At 34.1% G+C, this 21,509-nt stretch overlaps 2 protein-coding genes and 3 long non-coding RNA genes across 6 annotated transcripts; 2 read left to right on the top strand and 3 right to left on the bottom strand.

Annotated features, from left to right (window-relative positions):
- Positions 1–1,787: 1,787 nt before the first annotated feature.
- LOC114244725 (uncharacterized) lies at positions 1,788–3,295 on the bottom strand. Of its 2 annotated transcripts, none has more exons than XR_016324683.1 (2): positions 2,991–3,295; positions 1,788–2,148 (listed from the first exon to the last, which is right to left on the bottom strand). It is a non-coding gene; the product is annotated as an uncharacterized LOC114244725 (long non-coding RNA). The 2 variants fall into 2 exon arrangements; XR_016324682.1 differs by having other exon boundaries at positions 2,994–3,281.
- A 452-nt stretch (positions 3,296–3,747) lies between these two features.
- On the top strand, positions 3,748–6,158 carry LOC149500841 (uncharacterized). The gene is made up of 2 exons (XR_016324734.1): positions 3,748–3,932; positions 5,269–6,158. It is a non-coding gene; the product is annotated as an uncharacterized LOC149500841 (long non-coding RNA).
- Positions 6,159–7,642: 1,484 nt separating this feature from the next.
- LOC114243203 (uncharacterized) lies at positions 7,643–11,584 on the top strand. Its single transcript, XM_028174607.2, has 2 exons — positions 7,643–7,803; positions 10,890–11,584. The coding sequence occupies exons 1-2, from the start codon at positions 7,771–7,773 to the stop codon at positions 11,091–11,093; spliced, it is 237 nt and encodes a 78-aa protein (XP_028030408.2). The 5' UTR covers positions 7,643–7,770; the 3' UTR covers positions 11,094–11,584.
- LOC114243192 (uncharacterized) lies at positions 11,572–12,443 on the bottom strand. Its single transcript, XM_028174596.2, has 2 exons — positions 12,260–12,443; positions 11,572–12,060 (listed from the first exon to the last, which is right to left on the bottom strand). The coding sequence occupies exons 1-2, from the start codon at positions 12,299–12,301 to the stop codon at positions 11,704–11,706; spliced, it is 399 nt and encodes a 132-aa protein (XP_028030397.2). The 5' UTR covers positions 12,302–12,443; the 3' UTR covers positions 11,572–11,703.
- A 2,164-nt stretch (positions 12,444–14,607) lies between these two features.
- On the bottom strand, positions 14,608–20,453 carry LOC149500840 (uncharacterized). The gene is made up of 7 exons (XR_016324735.1): positions 20,299–20,453; positions 18,842–18,893; positions 17,662–17,682; positions 17,051–17,080; positions 15,891–15,917; positions 14,819–14,839; positions 14,608–14,747 (listed from the first exon to the last, which is right to left on the bottom strand). It is a non-coding gene; the product is annotated as an uncharacterized LOC149500840 (long non-coding RNA).
- Between the last annotated feature and the right edge of the window lie 1,056 nt (positions 20,454–21,509).

Genomic DNA, 21,509 nt, shown 5'->3' with positions numbered 1-21,509 from the left:
CTACGTTTTCTATTATTTTTTTAAATTTTTATTTTTTGGTTTCAAGTTTTAATGTTTCCGAAGCGAAGCGAGGGCGGGTAGCTAGTTTTCCAGATTTTCAAAGCACTAAAATACAAAGTTTGTGAAAAATGCTAACCTAAATTATTTTGGAAATTCCCTGCCGTTTGTGTGTGTATACTTGTTGAGTATATTTTTCTCATAACAATGTTGTTATGTATTCCAAGATATGACTGTGAATTTAAGTGTTATTTCCATGACCTAAAGAACACAGTTAATTACTTAGTGTCTTTGACAGATGGTAGGTTGTGACCCTAATAATGGAAAAAACAATGTTAAATTTGCATGAAAATCTAATTCTATTCTACTGGATGGATAATGTCAGGCATTGTGTATTACTGATACAACGGAATGTATCGTATTAATAAAATTCGATGGTTTGTTTGTGATGTTTGTTGTAATACCACGATGCCCGCTAAACTCATGAGATATCAAATTATTGAAATTATACTTGGATCAGCAAATGGTTATGATTAATTGTTATAGTTATTAATTAAGTATTTGTAAGCGATTTCGCTAAGCTATGTATAATTTCGAATATATTAATTTTCTCAAAATCTATTAGGTTTCAACATATTTTGGATGTTTAAATTTTATAATATGCAAATTTAAGGATAAATTATTGATTTAAATTAGGAGTTAAACCTCTGGGTCTGCGGAGGGACTTCGGTTCCCTCTGTATTTTGTACCGTATGTTCCATGGGGAGTGCTCTGAGGAATTATTCGAGATGATACCGGCATCTCGTTTTTACCATCGCACCGCCCGCCACCGGAGTAGAGTTCATCCATACTACCTGGAGCCACTGCGGTCATCCACAGTGCGTTTCCAGAGGTATTTTTTGTCACGTATCATCCGGCTATGGAATGAGCTCCCCTCCACGGTGTTTCCCGAGCGCTATGACATGCCCTTCTTCAAACGAGGCTTGTGGAGAGTATTAAGCGGTAGGCAGCGGCTTGGCTCTGCCCCTGGCATTGCTGAAGTCCATGGGCGACGGTAACCACTCACCATCAGGTGGGCCGTATGCTCGACTGCCTACAAGGGCAGTAATAAAAAAAAAGGAGGGTGTTCAGGTAACTCGAATTTCAGTAGTGGCAGAAGTGAGGCATCTTTCCCTGATCTCGGGCTGGAAATCCAGTGAGTCGACCACTGAGCTCGAGGAAAATATAATAAGTTAAGGGTTCGGCGAATGCTGTTGGAAAAGTTAGCGGAATTTGTTAAGTTTTTGTTAATATATTCCTTTGAATATTGTATAAACTATTATTATATATTACTTATGTATAGTAGGTATGCATTATTGTGTTTGTATGTTTGTATGTGTTTATCTACCATTATTTACTCTACACTACCTTTGGTTGACTGGGAGAGAATGCTGTAGGCAGTAAGTCCGCCGATATAAATAAACAAATGTAGTGTAATAAATAATTAGAAAAAAAAAGCGAGTTTAGGTAGATTTATTCTGTTTCACAATAAATGTGTTGTGTTATTTTTCTTTATTCGAAATAAAATAAATAAAATTAACTGTTAAACTTTAAGAATCCATTATTCTTATTACAAAAAAATACAACAATTTTCGATGTTCCGTTTTTAAATAGCTTGTAAGCTGATCAATGGCAAAGGTCAAACCAACTTACGGTCCGTTGTTTCGATAAAATAGTAATCGATTATAATTGATGTATTTTTGTCAGATTTTTTCAGCGCAGGTGAATGTGATAATTCATAGGCAAATACATGTAACTGTAGTGATGTATTAAATAAAAAATTGAATGTCGTACTTTGTTCGTTTAAATAATGATAATAGCCATAAACATGTACGAAACACATTATTTTTTAGAAGCCTGTAATATATTTGGAAATCTATTAAGCCACGATGAAACATCTTCAAACCAGTGCACCAGACCGTTGACGTCTAAAACTTGTCCCAAATTATCCATTACACCACCTTGAGTGTTGCCCTCTGTTGTACCTTCCCCTGCATGTCCATCCTCTTCAGGTGTTGGTTGCGATGAAGTATCAGAAGCGTCATTAGTTTCCTCAGCAGGCAGACCATTGTGTGGAATGATCAAACCGACAACAAATATTAACACAAATATCTGAAACATCAATAAAACATGTTTAAGCCTTATTGTATTTTTTTCGGTACTTAACAATTCTTTCATGTAAGTTAGTAAAAGTTAAATAATTATTGATTGACTAATAATATAAGTTATGATAAAACATTAATTATTATATTATTTGAGAATACACGCAGTGACGTCACAAATACCAAACATGATACACTATCCACTGTTGTGGCAAAGTCGATCATTTATTATTATTATTTTATTATTAATCATCAATTATTTGAATTTCAACCTTCAAACAGTCTTTCAAGAAAGACAAAGTCAAGGAGAAGAATTTATTCTAGAGCTATATTGTACGAGACACAAATTATGTTTGGAATTATGGAAACTATTATAGTAAGAAGGGAGGTAGAATGCAGGTTAAGATTTTTTCAGTGGTCCACATTGTTAGCGGCTTCTTTGGGGAGTTATCTATATATATATAAATGAATTGCTGTTCGTTAGTTTCGCTAAAACTCGAGAACGGCTGGACCGATTTGACTAATTTTGGTCTTAAACTATTTGTGGAAGTCCAGAGAAGGTTTAAAAGGTAAAGATAAATATGAAAATGCTCGGAATTAAATAAAAATTACAATTTGATGTGTCCCCCGTCGCACGGATTCCTTTTGTTTGTTTTAAGTTTATTTTATACAAAAGTTTAGGTATTTCTCGATTGAGGCACTACGAAGTCTGCCGGGTCAGCTAGTTATGAATATTAATTTGTTCTAATATTAATATTAATTTGGTTAGGATGGAGTAGAAAGCAATCAGTAGATAAATCGCACTCATATTTTTTATAAATTTTAATAGAAATTTTTAAGTTAAAATACTGCTACCTGAGTCCTCATCTTCGTAATTAGTTGAAGAATTTTTGTAGGAAAAGAAGCACCTGTGCAATTTATACCTCGTCCTATCGTGAACTGTTTCCGAAAAAATATTCGTAATTGTACTCGTACCGCGTTATCGGAAATGCACTGTAATTATCAAGTTTATGGGCTGGTACTCCAAATGTCAATCACCTTTCCCAATAATAAAATAACTTCTTATATTACAAATAAAGTCTGATACGCCGAACAAAACCTAAATTAAAGTTGGTGTATTTAGATTTCATTGAGTGATAAGGCGAACACCTTTTTGTCGTCTCAGAGTGTGTGCTCTGTTTAAATTGATATTTTTTTTGGTTCACCGTCCTGCATATATTTACAGAAGGTGGCATCTGGTGTCTGCGACTCCATAAAACCGGTTTCCTTAGCGTCTTGGTGGACATGTAGAATAAGAATGTTATCATTACAATTTACATTATCACTACATAGTATAAAACAAAGTCGCTTTCTCTGTCCCTGTATCTGTCTGTCCCTATGTATGCTTAAATCTTTAAAACTACGCAACGGATTTTGATGCGGTTTTTTTAATAGATAGATTGATTGAAGAGGAAGGTTTATATGTATAATAACATCCATTAAATAGTGGAAAAATCAATAATAAATTACAGTTTCCTAAGCGAAGGAGGGCGGGTCGCTAGTACTAAAATAAATTTAATTCTCTTGATGATTGCTCTTGTCCACACAAGCTATCTTCGTAGATCTAGATAGCTGACATCTGCAGCTAATTTGATCAGTAGTATATTTAAGATATGTCACACAATTACGTGACTAAAGAGGTATTTGATTGAGGGAAAAACGTTTATTAGGTACATACGGCGTCGTTCAGTTTCTTTATGTGAATTATCGAGAAATCAAGACATGAGTCGCAGTGTGATAACCTTACTAGCTTTGGTAATTATAATTTTTATTATTCAGTGATTATAAATATTCAGATTTATATATATATTTCGTAATAATGTTTTTTTTTTGATACGTATTAATATTATATTTAATTTTATGTTATTTGATACTGTTAGTTAATAAATAATAGTGGATTAGATGTTTTGCGTTTCTGTACATGGTAATCAGTTGGTATCATTTTAAAAATATATTGATTACTAGCTGACCCGGCAAACATTGTTTTTCCATATATAAGATTTCTAGGGAATTTCTAGTGTAGAAAAAAAACTAACTTATGGTAAGTGTGTAAGGATGTGGTAAATGAGTGAAAGAGGTATGTAGTGCTGTGAACGATGAGGGAATATATAATAAAAATAACAAAACCTCATTCAACCACATAATACCTCATTATAACAAAAAAAAATGTCCAAATAAAAAAAATATGTTAGGGGTGGACAACCCTAATCACTTAGGGGTATGAAAAATAGATAGTAGCCGATTCTCAGGCTTACTGAATATGCATAAAAAATTTCATGAGAATCGGTCAAGCGGTTTCAGAGGAGTATGGGAACGAACATTGTGACACGAGAATTTTATATATTAGAGGTTATATACAAAGCGAATAATAAAGTAGTATTTTTACACTATATAAGAAGATATTGTAGAACGCGCATCTTTATAATATCTTAGAACTACATATATGCTCAAAACGAATTTCATTGTTTTTTTTTTTAGTTTTTAAACATTATATCGAGATATTTTTTTACCTCTTTAGAAGCACATAGCTTTGTCCGCATTAATTTTCTTATTTTTTCATCGTCCGAATTTAATAAATGCGATGCGGAGCCTTAAAAAACATAAATAAATAACTTAAGTTAAAAAAGTTTTTCCTGACTATTAAAAAAAACTGGTAGTCCTCCGGTAGTCGAAATTCGACTATAATTAATTGAAATTATAAGTTTGTACACTATTGTGATTCTATTGTCAAATAATATCATACTTCTTTATTCACAGGTTTCGCCAAGACTACATTTTAGACAAATATTAATAAAGATAAACAATATTTAATCTATTCTCAATTGGACCACAGCAATAAGAAAAGCTTCACAGTAAACAAATAGTATGCATGCGTGTGTGTGTCCAAAAAAATGGTAGTGTGTGTAATGTTTTTTTTTATTCATTTAATGTATTTTTATGCGTAATTAAAAAAAATTAACATTCTGCACTCCTTCTATACATTCTCTATACGTGTGGAAAATTTCATACTCCTCCGTCCACGCAGTTTTCGTAAAAAGAGGTACAACGTTTTTGCTTCACGTATTAATATATAGATGTAATTGTTCATTAGGTTATCTTCTTGCAAGTAATATTCCCGGTCGATTCAGCGTCTGAACGAAGAAAACGACAGACGTGGAGAGGTTTTCTTGATACCATGAAGGAGTTTGGCAGTAAAGTAATGTCGACTGCTCAGAGTGCTGGAACGAGCATGAAGTCCGTCTTCAGCAAGGCTGGAAGGTGGCTCCAGAGTAATTTAGGATTTGATTAAGTTAAATAGAACTAAAATAGGCAATTAATGATTTTGTGTAAACTCTTTTAAAAAAAATGTTATTGAACTAATCGATAATTAATAGAGAAGGAAAGGAATGTGTAATTTATAATAATTATTATAGCTTATGTATTTTATACATCACTTCTTATATTACAATGGCCAGTAAGACGTTAGTGTACCGTTTTTATTATTTTAGATTTGTGTTCCATTGCTGCCGGATAGGTATAGGGTTATTAGGATGAGACCGAAGAGGTTGAGGTTAACAGTATAAAAATTAGGTAATTATTTACATCCACGAAAGTTTCCATGTTAAGCGAATTACAATAAAAAACGATTTTATATTTTTTTGTAAAATCGTTTGATTTATCATTTTAATTAGTTTTATATTAATAAAATACTATCGCTCTTTAAATATTATTATTTATTGAATCAGTTATTTTGGTTGTTACAACGCTGAAATTGTGGCTACATCAAACCAGTATATATGGGTACATAAATCAGTTCCGATAATCATTTTGTTATTGTTGAATTGAAGTACAGTTGTCACCTCCGCCGGTGAACGCCCATTACCCAATTCACGCGGTGACCAAAAATAGCGCCGATATATTCTTGATTGATTTGACTTAGTGTGTGCGTTTGCGTTTTTGTAGCTTCATATTTAACATAAAAACAGACACTATAGATGATGATCATTAGTGTAGTACTATTATTAATTTAATTGGAATTTCTTGAAAGAAAATTTTGTTGCTTTGTAAATTTGTATCATATTTTTTTATAGTCAATTCTTGACGTTTCAATTTAAAGAGAATTTTAATTGTTTTAAAAATAATAATCAGTTATTGATTTAAAAATGGATTTCATTTATCAGGTTACCCTTGAATACTAATAGACTCTATAACTGTTTCCAGAATGAACCACAGTTCTGGGAAGAGCGGGCGAAACAAACTCGGACTTTTTGTCTTTATTATAATATGCATTCTTAAATTTCATTTTACTTGTAAATTATCGTTTGATTTGTGTGTTACAGATTACTGCACAAATGATCCTTGCATCTTTGCTTTAAGTTAGTTTTGTGAGGTCTTGTTAAAAGGTATTAAAAATATGGTATCAAAAATAGTCACTTTTCAAATTAGGGCCGTCGGCAATGCGTTCGTTCCCTTTTTCTTAGTATCACGTTATGTGATTGATCTTGGGAATACATCAATATATTACCTCATGCATTTTTAATCACTTTGTTATTGTTGCCTGCTTCGTTATTGTGCAATGCAAAAGAACATTTCAGTGAAAGTTGATTCTGCATTGGTTACTAACACTATTCCACGTGTTGCAGTCGCAACAAAATAAAGAATTTCATTGAAATTGAAACTTAAACCTCACTTTTGAAGGTGTAAGGTATATTTGATATTATTGTGCTTAATGCATCTGGTAGCCGCTCATTTAACCAAGTAAGCCAACAAAAACTGGAATTTAATAATTTCGCAATTTTTTATTTTTTTGTTATTTACTTAAAATTAGGGTCACAGTATTTCGTGTCATTCTCCAACGAATATTGTTCGATTTGGTCAGCTTACTCAGCAAATCGTGCATGGGCAATACATTCAATACTCACGTTAACACAATACTAATTTATTAAGGTTTTGCAGAAAAACGTGTATTTGGATTTAGCAGATTCACTGCATAGTTCTTGGAAACTGTTAATAATATTACTATATTATTAACAGTACTGATGTATATATAACTATAAAAAAACTACAGACATGTCCTAACCAAAAAATAATGACGTAGGTATGCAGATATCTGTAATTTTTTTATATTATAATGGATATGAGAATTTATTTAAAAAAAAATTTATAGTGTTTCTAATAATTGAAAAACTTCGCTTCACTCTTGTGTTTTTTGTTACAAAAATAACAGAAAACAATATGAAAAATGTTACTGTTTCTTACACGGATATTATGATATTTGATTTTCGATTAATTATATAAAAATTCAAATTAAAGTTTTTCGGTACATCCTTAAATATTAATAGCACTGTGTGAGTATTATAAATGAGACTATAAATATTATTGAGTACAATGTCAGCACAGCCCTGATGTTTCATTATTCATTGTCCCCGGTAATTTCGTATCCTCGGCTGATTCGTCACATGTGCGTGGCCGAACTAAAATCATGCCTTCCTGTCGTTCCTTTGTGTCCCCTTGTCCAGTAGGAGACAGAAGTTCAAACTGTCCAGACATTAGTCTACATTTTCCAAAGCCTATCTTTTTTGGAGCCGTTGTCACGCTAATTGTTTCTGTTGAAATGGATTTTAGATTGCTACTTCTCTGTTGTCTTGTAAGTATCTAATCATTTTGTTAAAGTATGAAATAGGCTATAGGTTTAGTTCAGAAAGGTGTTCTCTTAAATCAGATTTCGTTTTACGATGTACTTCATGATAATATGATAGGAAGATATGTTTTTAGTATGTAGATATAGGTATTTTTTTAGGCAAAGCTGCCCATTTGAAGAAATTTAGTATGTATATAAAATGCACGATGTAGCTTTATATTAATAATACCTTTTATTTAAATAAGAGCCTTTTATTACTGAAAAATGTACCGGATACAGAACCGGTGTCCCAGACCGGTTTCTGTACGGTATTATTTTTTCTATGTATATATGTACGTACTAAGCTTACATCTGGATAAACTTGAATAGGAAATAAAAGTATCGTATAATGAAATGAAACATGACCTAATGCTCTCAATTGGGAGCTGACATGGGCTGCATGCACAGATCCAGTGCCCACTATTAATATAAAGAACCAATAATTAAAAACGTAAAAAATTGTAAACAAAAAATAATAAAAGTTAGATTAAAACTTAAAAGTATTTTTTTTATCATAAACTAAACAGTATTATTTATAAGAGTATTGTTGAGAATCATTAAATTTAGCACCGTCGTGCTTTTTCGACTAGTGTTTGGAGAGCTCTAACCCACAGTCATAGCCCACTGAGTTTCTCGCTGGATCTTCTCAGTGGGTCACGTTTTCGACCCGGTGGTAGATTCTGTGAAGCACTGCTCTTGCTAGCAACACCTCCGGTTTGAGCCCCGAGAGCTCATCTACACGCTAGGATGACGCTCATATAGCCTCTCAAGGCTATCAGCATAGGCTAAAAAAAAGAGAGCTCTCGTCCTATTGAAATTGCATTAATGTTGATAATGTTGATGTCACCGCTTTTATTCTCGACTGATGGGCTTGTTGGCGGCTCGAAGGGTTTTGCCTCTTCACCAGGACGGCTACAAGCGCCCTGATTATTTCTCTTGCGAAGCAGTCACTATTTATGATATCAAGATTTTTTTTAGTCTAATTGAAACTGTCCTAGCCTTTTAAAAGGGTTATTTTAATTTCCTTCTCTTCTTCTTTTTCGTTTCTAAGCAAGGCTTATTATGGTAGAGATTAGCGTTTATTTGGTGCTGTAATGAAATCAATATGGGTATGCAAATTTTAAATTCCTATTTAATATTTTCGATTCGAGTAACAAAATAATAGATTGGGGAAGAAGTTTCTTCGAATTTTTTAAGAAAATTCACAACATTTTTATTATAGTTTATTTACATTTGACTAAAATATGTAGGTACCATTTTGTTCGATAACTTTTTGCCATCTTGTAGGTAGTGACATGATCCCATTGCTATAGAAATTTTAGGGCTTCTGATCAAAATACCGCGACAATTGGTTTTGGCAGTCTTCTCGTGATGTTAACCTGACACTGCCTAAATAATTCGGAAGGACAGAAACAGGTGGAAATCTGAAGGTGCACTACAGGATGTACTACAGGATGCATTACAACCACCCAACCAAACTCTCTTATGTTTGCTGAGTGGCTAAGCATGCGTGAGATCTAGCGTTATCATGATGAAAAACCACACCCCTTCTGTTGATTGATTCCGGCCGCTTTCTCTCATCTTCTTGCTTTAATCTCATCAGTTGTTCGCAGTAGAGTTCAGAATCGATGGTCCTACCTGGTGGTAGCAGCTCATAATGAATAATGCCCTTCCAATCCCACCACACACACAGCATCACCTTGTTGCGAGTTAACCCGGGTTTCGCCACAGTCTGTGAAGCCTGAACGGCCTTTGACCACGACCTTTTTCGCACGTTCTTGTCGTACGTGATCCACTTTTCATCCCCAGTTATCAGCTTCTTCAAAAATGGTTCGGTTTCATTACGTCGTAATAACGAATCACAAATGAGTACACAGTTCATTAGGTTTCTTTCAGTGAGCTCGTGAGGTACCCAAATATCGAGCTTTTTTGTGTATCCAGTTTTTTTCAAATGCGCCAAGACTGTTTTGTGGTCGATTCTCAGTTCTTTAGCTACGTCGTAACTACTGATATGCCGATTTTGCTCCACTTTTTCAAAAATGGCATCCATTTTATCCGTAATAGGGCGACCAGAACGACGTGCATCTTTAACATCAAAATTTCCGGATTGAAAACGCTTAAACCAAATTTGTGCTACTCTCACAGATACTGCACTAGGTCCATAAACATCACAAAGTTTTTTCGCGGCATGCCTTGCATTTTTAACTTTTTTGTAGTAAAATTTTAAAATGTATCGAATTTCTTCATTAGCATCACTCATCTTGATAGTACGAAAAATAAATAAAAATCACACATTTTCTTAATTTCAATTTGGAATTATCTTCTTTAAAATTTTAACTTTTAGTTATATCAAAACCAGCCAGATACAAATAGTATAGCCAAAGAGATTTTATTACAAGTTCATACATACTATAATGCGAAAAGACTTTTTCTCCAACCTATTATATTCATTAATATCTATTAAAAATTTAGATTTATAGATCGGGTACGAGTGGAAAAAAGTTCCTTTAGTTGATTAATTTTCTATTTTTGTTTATCAAAGAATTAGGGCAACGTCACCTTGAGACATCAGGTCGATGTATGAATTTTATTGTTATACTAGCGGCTCGCTCAGGCTCTGCTCGGGTCTTTAACAAAAATTTCAACGACATTGTTTTATTTTTTAAAATAAAAGAACACTTATTGCGGCATAACTATAATATTTAAACATAGGCTGTCGTGACACTTTTTGTAAATAATAATGTGTTCTACAAAGTCGTAGTACATTATTTTATCTATTTTTTTTACATTATTGGAGTTTTAGTAAGGATCCCTAATTTTTTTTAAAAAATATTATAGCCTGTCACTCGGGAATAGTGTAGTTTCCAAACAGTGAAAGAATTTTTCAAATCTGTTCAGTAATTTCGGAGCCTATTCAATACAAACAAACAAAAAAATCTTTCCTCTTTATAATATTAGTATAGATTAGTCACGCTAGAAACTGATGCAGAATTGTTTTGAGATAGTAATAAAGGCAGGTAGTTTCTGCGAAAATCTATATTGTATATTTCCAGTATATCGCTGTTGTGGCAGTAGCTTTTCCATCAGAAACGAGGAATATAGAGAAACGTGATGTTATGGAATCCATGAAGAATGCCTGGAGCGAAGTCGTGAAGACCCTAAGCGATGCTGGCGATGCGGTCGTTCACGTATTCAAGCCAACAGAAAAGAGTGTCATCGATAAAATGGCAGATAGTGTTAAGAGCTTGACGCAATAACCGGTTTAATTGATATCAACACCTAATAATTACAACAGCAATATCGTTGTGGATGAATTGTGTCTTTGGGATCACCAAATTTTATTAATTAATCGAAACAAACATATTTTAGATCAAAATACATAGTAATAATTGTTTCCGTACACATTCTTCCCCCGCGATGATATTTTAAGGCTGTTGTCTCATGTGAACAGTTTGAATGTGTTTAATATTATTATTATATTTATCGTATTTTATTGTCTTTTAATTTAATATTTTACTGAATTTACCTACGTTTAATATTCAAGAACGTATAATGGTACTCATTCTTTCAATTTGCTCACGATATCTTTGTATTAGGTATAAACATGTATAAACCACACATTTTTCCTTGTCTGTGCAATAGCTTGAATTTAATGAGTGAATCATATATTTTTTTAAATTACTCAATCGCATAAAATTAATATCTATTGATTTAATGAATAAAATAATTAAACGATTGTTATTTGTAATTTTTATTATTTTATTAAAAACGTTTTAAAAGTACATTTCAGACGTAATAATCTCGAAAGGTGTAGATAACAAGTACAATTCATGTGCCATTGTGTGAGTTGTTATATTAATTGCTTCATTATACATCGCTGTGATGGGGCGTTCTAGAACTGCCTTCGCATATACCGTCCATGTAATGAACATTAGGATCCTCATTAAGGATTTCTATTAATTTCCCTGTGCTCGGCTGTGATATCGGCAGCGGACTCTCAGGGTAATCCGGTCTGTTGCGGTAATCGTCCTCGGTTTGCTTATGGCGCGAAGGCAACACGAAAATTCCCGCAGCCAGTTTCTTTTCTTTCACCGGAGTTTCTTGCTCTTGAGAGAATAGATAGTTCCGGTGCTGTATGTCGGATATTGTGTATTGAAGGTCTTCTGACTTCGCACGTTCTCTTATGAACATGCAGTAGGCTATCCAAACGATGACCAGTGCGGCCTGAAAGAAACGGCACGCTAATTTAACTTATCTACGGAATCTTGTTAAATTAAATATTAAATCACTTTTTGCCGTAAATTAAGCGATCGATCAGCAAAGTTAGTAAAGAAGTGACGCAATTTCGTTGTAAGCGGACCCGTTTAACAACTGACCTTTCACCGAATAACAAATTTTAAGCAAAATTTTTCTCATAACTTACCAATACAAGAGCGCATATAAAACCACCGATATAAACACTCATTTTTATTCAATATTTTTTATAACAGCGTGTGTGAGACGAGTGCTGCAAACGAGGTTATATTGGAACAGTCGGCGCTGCGAATCGGTCCACTAGCGTCGTATTCAATTAGTGTCAGTTCAAACTTGTATCTCTTTAGTGTGTGATGTCATTGGGACTGATTCAAGTCGCTTCAATGAGCACAATGGGATATTATTGAATGATCCCTGTAAAGTCCTTGACTTGTTAATTTGAACAATAATTAGAATCTTTGTTGGATTAGGTAGCCTGGTGGTTGTCTGGTGTCCGCCGAGCAATATGACCAAAGTAACCAAGAACCTTCTGGTAGCAAATCGTCGACAGTCTCGTTTCTATACGAAGTTGCTCGAGGACAGACTTGTTTGTTCTGTTGGTGGTCCACGGTATGCGGATCATTCTTCGCCAACACCACATCTCGAACTCTTCTATTTTTTTCCGCTCTGTTGTTCGAATCATCCACGACTCTGCACCATAGAGGAAAATCGAGAAAACCAACGTCCGGACTAGTCTCATCTTGGTAGCATTGGAGATTTTTCTGTCCTGCCAAATACGTGTAAGCTTGCTCATCGCAGCTTTGGCCATTTGAGTCCTTCTCTTGATCTTCCGTTCGCTTCCTCCCTGGTCAGTAAGTAGAGATCCGAGGTAGATAAACTTTCCAACAAATTCTACGTTCGAGAGTTCGCCTGTCCTAATGAGTTGTCCTTCCCTATCAATAAGCATGACTTTTGTTTTGGACCTATTGACAGTGAGTCCCACCAGCCCGCTCTCATGCTCCATTCTGCTGAAGATATCGGCAGAATGGAGCGAAGATGCAAAGATTGTGGTGTCGTCCGCATATCTCAGGTTTGATCTTCACTTTAAGCCTTCATATTTAGTTTCAAAACACGACAAACTTTGATTACAATAATTATGTAAGCTACATTCCGCTCGGTAAAAAATGTTCTCTTTAAGTCAGAATCTTAACGCATAAGCAAACACCAACACGTATCCTAAAGTAGGCTGCAAGTAAGTGTTACTTTGATGTAATTAAAATTTCAGCCCGATATCTTAAAATCGATAAACGCTCGACACCAGCTCTGATAGTTGGTCTATTCGTGCCAATTTAGACTATTTAATAATTTAAATGTGAAACATTGAATGTTTCTTACCCAAAGACGCAAAAGTTTTTGAACGTATTTTAATGGAATTTCGCTTAAAGGTAGCTTATAGTATGTTTGTTTCGGACAGGGAGCCGAGCCTAGTGCATGAATTTTTCGCGCCAAGGGGCGTGCGGGTATGTGGGTGTTGACGGTCCCTAGAATTTGGGAGCGGACTCCGAGTCCAAGGATATTTTAGGGCGCTATCCACCAAATGACTTCCCTTGGACTCTTTCACCCGACGTCTGATCTCTTTCCGGGGTCAGAACCAGGATAGAGTAGTGGGGTCAACCCTATAATCAGACTCGGTGTGCTACCTCGAGGACGGCTGCTGTTTTTTATTCATTACTGCACGTTAATATGCGCATTTGGTATTGAGTAGAAGCCACGAGTTCATTTTTTTTTTATAGTATAGTTGGATGGACGAGCTCACAGACTACCTGGTGTTAAGTGGTAACCGGAGCCCATAGACAGCTGCAACATAAATGCCGCTACGAACCTCGAGACATGAGTTGTAAGATCTCATCAGTTTTTACAGTACAACGGCTGCCCCACCTTTCAAACTGAATCGCATTACTGCTTCACGTAGTAGTAATACACAATTTTAACAAAAAAAATGGACTTTATCAAAATATAATGAGAATTTCGTCAATGTAATCAAAATCAATTAAATATGAATTGCATTTAAATAAGCAGATATGGATAAAAGTTAAACTTCACCGCATGAGAGCACCAGCTTTCAAGTTAATAAAAAAGATAAATGGTTAGAATCGATTTATCTAGAAAAGCTATCTATCTATCTGAGCTTATACGCATAATAAAATACAATCCAATTGAGAGCCTCCGCCTATTCTTGAAGTCGATTAACAAAGAGATTGTGACTGTTTAGAACACATATGTTAAGGTGATAAGGTGTAATTTTGTTTGGCTTGAGAAATAAAAGACGCGTGGTTTATGTAGCCCTTTCTATAACACTGTAGCGGTAATAGATCCGGCTCGATGCCCCTCAATTTGTATGCCGATATTTTTTCGAATGGTTGTCTATAAGCCTCAAGTATTTAAACAAAAAGTAACAAATGATAACTTCACTCGGATTCTACGAGTTTCTATCCACCATTATAAAACTGTGAGAATAGGATAAATAAAACAACAAAAAATGTTTACATCATTTATTATTTATTATAGTATTAAATTAACAAATGTTAATTTAAACCAACAAATGTTAAGCCAAATGGCTCACATTTATAAGATTACATATCTTTACTTTTCGCCGCCATCACGGTACTGGCCACCGGCTGAAATAAAAATATCAATTAACAATTCGTAAGACAAGAAATGTTTTAAAAGAATATTATGTATAACTTACGTTCGCCGTCAACAATGTTAACTGAAAACAAAAAAAAACAATTTACTTTATTGAAATGTTTCGAATAAAGCTTTTTATGGGGGGTTGTGAGACGATCAATAACATATTAAATTAAAATATAGGTCTAGGGAATTTTGAGTAAATTATTGGAACGAAGTTCCTTACGGTAGGCTTGGAGGAGATAGGGATTTTGCGTCGCGACCGAACTGAAAAAAATGTGATAGTAAAACCGTAAGAAAAAGTCCGTGGAATAAAACCGTTAAATGAGACGTGCGCAGGCGCGACAGTCGTATACACAAGCGAGTAGTGTATAATACCTTTCTCTTTCTCCTTCTTTCTTTTAGTTCTCTCATCCCTTCTCTCTCTATTACCACTCCACCCCGCCAATGCATAGGATATACTCATGAATTCATGGACAAGCACGTGGCGAATACTCACATTATAGATACATTTTACTCGTGAATAGCCACGTTTATTTTTTGCAAATTGTGTCGATTCTACATTAGCCGAAAGAACTTCGTTCCTACCTGGTGTTCCACGACACCATATATTTTTTAAGTTAAATCGATCACTCAATCGCTATTTTTGTGTTATTATGTAAATTCATGACACAGTAATAAAAATACATATTATTATTCTAAAATTTGTTGTGTGGTTTGTTTATTCTTTCGCTTGAGCATCGCACGAAAACTATTGAAACTATTTCTGTAATTTTTTAATGTTTTGGTACCTAAAGTAAATTATTTCAGAACTGATAAATTTTAGATCTTTCTAGTATTATAGAAGCAACTAATTTAGACAACAAATTGAAGATGTTAAAGGCCAAAGGGTTAGAGAAGAATCAATATTGGATGAGGTCTTGCTTGCTTGACGTTTATTTTTATATTATATTTTTATTTATGCACTTGCGTACATTTTAAATGAGTATTTATTTATTGAATATATCTTATTTTAGTAGTTAATTATTAACGAAACGCGAAAAATTCTATATAATCTTTTTTTAGGGTTTCTAAGAATTTGAACATTCAAAGTCTGGCATATTTTGAATATATTTTTATTTCACGTCACTTACCGCCATGATTTTCATCCACAACTTTCACTGCAAATAAAAAGAATAATTAAATTAAATTTGATGAAGAAATTTGATGAGTATTACCGGTAACACTGTTGAAAGTTGACCATTAGTAACGTTATTGTTAAATTCATTAATTTGTAAGCTTAAAATCAACCAATAGAACAGACTAAACTAAATATTAATTTTTTTTATTTTTTTATTGCTTAGATGTGTGGACGAGCTCACAGCCCACCTGGTGTTAAGTGGTTACTGGAGCCCATAGACATCTACAGCGTAAATGCGCCACACACCTTGAGATATAAGTTCTAAGGTCTCAGTATAGTTACAACGGCTGCCCCACCCTTTAAACCGAAACTCATTACTGCTTCACGCCAGAAATAGGCGGGGCGGTGGTACCTACCCGTGCGGACTCACAAGAGGTCCTACCACCAGTAAAGTGATGTACTACATCAAATCAAAAACTTATACAGTAGCACTTTATTTAGAATTGCCGGTAAAAACCAAGATAAGTGGACAAGTGTAGACTGGTTATACGAGCTGTGTAGAATAAATTACTGTATTTTCCAAAGAAAACGTAATCGAACCTGCGACTGTTTGAATAACATCACTAATTTGCTATGTATAAATAACTAATTCACTTTTCGCACCACGCAGTCTAACGTGAAATTATCATTGACGCCCCTGTGCGTCTTACAAGACCGTTGTCCCGTCGCATCAACTGATTTTGAATTAAGCATTACACTACACGCATTGTGTAAAAGGGTTTTACTTATATTTCGCACTAGCTGACCCGGCAGACTTCGTAGTGCCTCAATCGATAAATAAAAGACACATCAAGGGGACACATCAAAAGAAAAACAAAATTGTTTGTTTTTATATAATTCCGAACATTTTCATATTTATCTACCTTTTAAACCTTCTCTGGACTTCCACGAATAATTCAAGACCAAAATTAGCCAAATCGGTCCAGCCGTTCTCGAGTTTAGCGAGACTAACAAATAGCAATTCATTTTTATATATAGAGACAGATAGATAGATTTTATCATGCTTTACAGTAACATGATTTGTTTTGGCTATCGGAAGCGGTTAACTTAAAGCCAGTACGTTGTCTTCGTCCATAATAAAACGTTCAAAACAAAATTTTCAGTCTAACCTACCTGGATCAGCGCCGGGGGCGACTTCGCCATCTGAGAAAAAAATTCATCTTTACTGTTATTTTACCTTTTAGGTAATTGAAAGAATTATTGAGTTAGACTATTGCTTTTGTCTTCAAGTATAAAGGAGAGATAGAAGCAAATTTATCCGTGTATTAAGCATTTTTACGGCTTAAATTATCTTTGATTATTTACAAAATTTCGGAGATTCATTCACAATACAACAATTTCAACTAATTTATTTAGGTTCGTTTGAAATTATAGATTAGGTGATCTTAGCATTTAAGTGCAAGTAGTATTTTATTTATTTATTTATTGCTTAGATGGGTGGACGAGCTTACAGTCCACCTGGTTTTAAGTGGTCACCGGAGCCCATAGACAATCTACAACCTAAATTTCCCACCCACCTTGAGATATAAGTTCTAAGGTCTCTGTATAGTTAGAACGGCTACCTCACCCTTCAAACCGAAGCGCATTACCGCTTCACGGCAGAAATAGGCGGGCTGGTGGTCCTACCAGTGCGGACTCACAAGAGGTCCTACCACCTGTAAAATCGGTTATTAATTAATGTGAAAGCTAGTTGCTCAATTTATATATAATTCTGGAATGCTTACCGGGATTGTCCACGCCGTTTTCTGTAACAAAAAAATATTTCATTTATAAAAAACGACTTATAAACAATAAATGAAGTAAGGAGTAAGTGAATTTTATTCAAGAGTCTACTTTAGAGTTCACTTTGAAAGAACTTTAGAGGGATTTTTTTTACATAATTTAAATGTTGCTTATGATCATATCGATTTTGATATTGACATCGTAACATTACATAGGTATAATGTAAACTACATATTTTTGAATAAGTTGTTGTTTACCAGTTTAGAATATAAGTAAATTGCCCACAGTACAATAGTACAAGTTTGGTAGATTTTATCATCAGACAAAGACAGTTCGAGAGAATAAAAGTCCCTGTTACAGATCATCATGTATTTAATATACATTTAATAAAAAATATTGTTTATTTGTAGATTGAATCAGTAAATATGTATTAAAGAAAGAAAGAAGAAACAACAATTTTCATTCGATGGAAAGACAAAGGGAATTGGCTCAGCCAATGCTCTCCAAATGTTTCCAACAACCTTGATCTTTGACTATCCTTTTCACTAATGAAACGAAAAACATAGTAAAATGACAGGGTTATTTATATCTATATAATATTAATACGTGAAGAAAAAACTTTGTACCCCTTTTTACGAAAATTGCGCGGACGGAGGAGTATGAAATTTCCCACACTTATAGAGGAGTGCAGATGCTAATATTAAAAAAAATATATGCGTTTATAATGCATTAAACTAATAAAAAAAACATTACACTCGCTACCATGTATTTGACACACACACATATAATATATATATAGGTACTCTTTGTTTATTGTCAAACTTTTGTTATTGCTTGAAGTCTGTGGTCAAATTTAGAATAGGTTAATATTGTTTATCTTTAGTATTATTTGTCTATAGCGTAGCCTTGGTGAAATTTTTGATTATAGAAGTCTTTGATAATAGAACCATAATGATGTTCAAACTTATAATTTCAATTAATTATAGTCAAATTTCTACTACTGCGGGATCACTAGTTTAAATAGAAGTGCCTAGAGCATCGAATGCAGAACCTTAGTACCTTAATACTGAACAATTGCAATCACTTCTATATTTTTATTACGTAAGTAAGACTTACAGTGTAGGTATTAAGTATGCTTAAACAAGTTAACCTTAATTGTACGGCCAAGATATATTTACTTACCTTGAGAGTTGACAGCTACAATCGCAAACATAGCGATCAGTGCAAAAGCGATCTGGAAATACACACGATTTTCAATAAGAAATACGCTACTAAATTAAATATTTTTTTTATTTTTTTATTGCTAAGTTGGGTAGACGAGCTCACAGCCCACCTGGTTTTAAGTGATTACTGGAGCCCATAGAAATCTACGACGTAAATGCGCCACCCACCTTGAGATATAAGTTCTAAGGTCTCAAGTATAGTTACAACGCCTGCCCCACCCTTCAAACCGAAACGCATTACTGCTTCACGGCAGAAATAGGCAGGGTGGTGGTACCTAACCGCGCGGACTCACAAGAGGTCCTACCACCAGTAAAACATTTACAGAGTTTTCAGTCATTACAGAGTTTTTTTACAGTCATACAGTCATTACAGAGTTTTTTTAAATCACAGATCCTCTTATGATAACGAAGCTTGAATTTCCCAACATTCTTTAAACCTTTCCCTAAATTGAGTGACAATATTAAAAACTAGCGGCCCGCTCCGGCTCCGCTCGGGTCTTTAACAAAAATTTCAACGTATTTGACGTTGTTTTATTTTTTAAATAAAAGAATACTTTGCGGCATAACTACAATAGTTAGACATTTGCTGTCGTGACACTTTTTGTAATTAATAATGAGTTCTACAAAGTCGTAGTACATTATTTTATTTTATCATCAATAGTTTTCGCAGGACACGCGATGTAAAGAATATTTTAGGTAATTTTTTTACTCCTTGGGTTACATTATTGGAGTTTTAGTAAAGATCCCTAATTTTTCCAAAAAAGATTATAGCCTATGTCACTCGGGAATACTGTAGCTCCTAAACAATGAAAGAATCTTTCAAATTGGTTCAGTAGTTTCGGAGCCTATTCAAAACAAACAAACAAACAAACAAATATTTCCTCTTTATAATATTATATAAGTATACTTAGTAGTAGTTAAGTAGATTAACAACTAATCAGTAAGTCACTAAATACAACTCAAAAAAAATCTCGCACCGTATATAATTAACTTAAAGGGATGAACGACGAATGTACACAAAATACCAATAAATTCTAATAATATATGCAAGAAGATAAATATCTACTAATACCTAATTTGTAAAAAAATCCTTAATCAATTCGTTGTTTTGTCGTATGAGCCAAGTGTTTTTAGCAGAAGCGAATTGGCCGCCCACAATGTACACGTTCAATTTTATTAAACAAGTATTGAAAAGGCAGCATTGGAGTTCATGACGTAGCAGACAGGCTGCAGGAAAGTCTGCGGGGTAGGCCCAAGAAATGCTGGTTAGATGTCGTAAAGGTGGATATGGACGCGAATAACATCAGCCCGAAGGTTACCGGACAAAGTGGAGGAGTTTAAGTAGGAAAACGGACACTGGTACTAGACCGAGAAAATGCTAGGAAGAAGAAGAAGTATTGAAAAGAAACAGCTTACCGTAAATTTCATGATTTCTATTCTTAAAACAGGAAATTGATTATTACTTCGTGCTGCTGGCTTAATATTTGATAACTTTTGGTAGCCTCTCAAACATTTATATGAGTCTTAAGCCGGCGGATAACCCCGGTGTACCCATATAATTGTTTCGAAATTGATAACAAAATTTTAAGAAACGTATTACGTTTAACTCAATTTAAAAAAAACATGATATATAAAATGTAAACAGTCTCTTAACAATGGTTCTGATTGTTAGATCGGTCCTCACACATTGATAACTAAGCAACCTTTGTAATCTAATCAAGCGAATTTATAATTAGCTTTGTTTTTTTTTTTTTATCTATGCTGATAGCCTGGAGAGGTTATTTCAGCTTACCCTAGCTTGTGTAGGTGAGCTCACGGGGCTCAAACCGGAGAATTGCTAACACTGACCCTAGCAAGAGCAGTGCTTCGCAGAATCTACCACCGGGTCGGAAACGCGACCCACTGAGAAGATCCGGCGAGAAACTCAGTGGGCTGTGTCTGTGGGTTAGGATTCACTACTTCCAGAATACATAAGCGGGCAATGGGCATGGTGTTATTCTGATATTTATAAATACCCATAATTTACTGTTTGAACAACTGACATGATGTAATTCGTGATAGTTAGCCCGAAAGTCAATTCAACGAAAAACGATTTTCCTTGAGCACGGAAATAATCGTGGGATTTGAATATATGTACACCATGGCTCTTTTTTTATGAAGCTTGATATTCAGAGTAGCGTGAAGTATAATATTGTAGTTTAAAATTTATGTTTGGAAGACTATGTTTTCCAAAATCCAAAACTACATTAAAGACTAATAGTATACTAAGCATGAGCGTTAGGATATTTAATAAACTACCAAAGAAATTAAGAGACTTAACCGATTTTCATTTTAAGAAAAAACTAAAAGATAATCTTATTAGTGAAAATTATTATCACATAAATGATTTTCTTAGGGACGACATTGAAAATAAATGTTTTTTTTAATTATTAGTTGAATTATGGATGAATGAATGGTAAATTATATAATATTATAATATCTTGCACATGTCAAATAATGACAAAGCATACACGCTGCTTTTAACTTATGTAATAACTTATTTTCACTATGCTTGGCGAATAAAGGATTTCTTTCTTTCTTTTTAAATCGGAAGGGTACGAGGCTGGTCGAATTATGAAGTAGAAGTC

Source organism: Bombyx mandarina, chromosome 19 (genome assembly GCF_030267445.1).
Source record: "Bombyx mandarina strain Sakado chromosome 19, ASM3026744v2".
Taxonomy (NCBI): Eukaryota; Metazoa; Arthropoda; class Insecta; order Lepidoptera; family Bombycidae; genus Bombyx; species Bombyx mandarina.
Note: the sequence above shows the minus strand (reverse complement) of the source record. Positions and strands in the feature narration are given on the sequence as shown.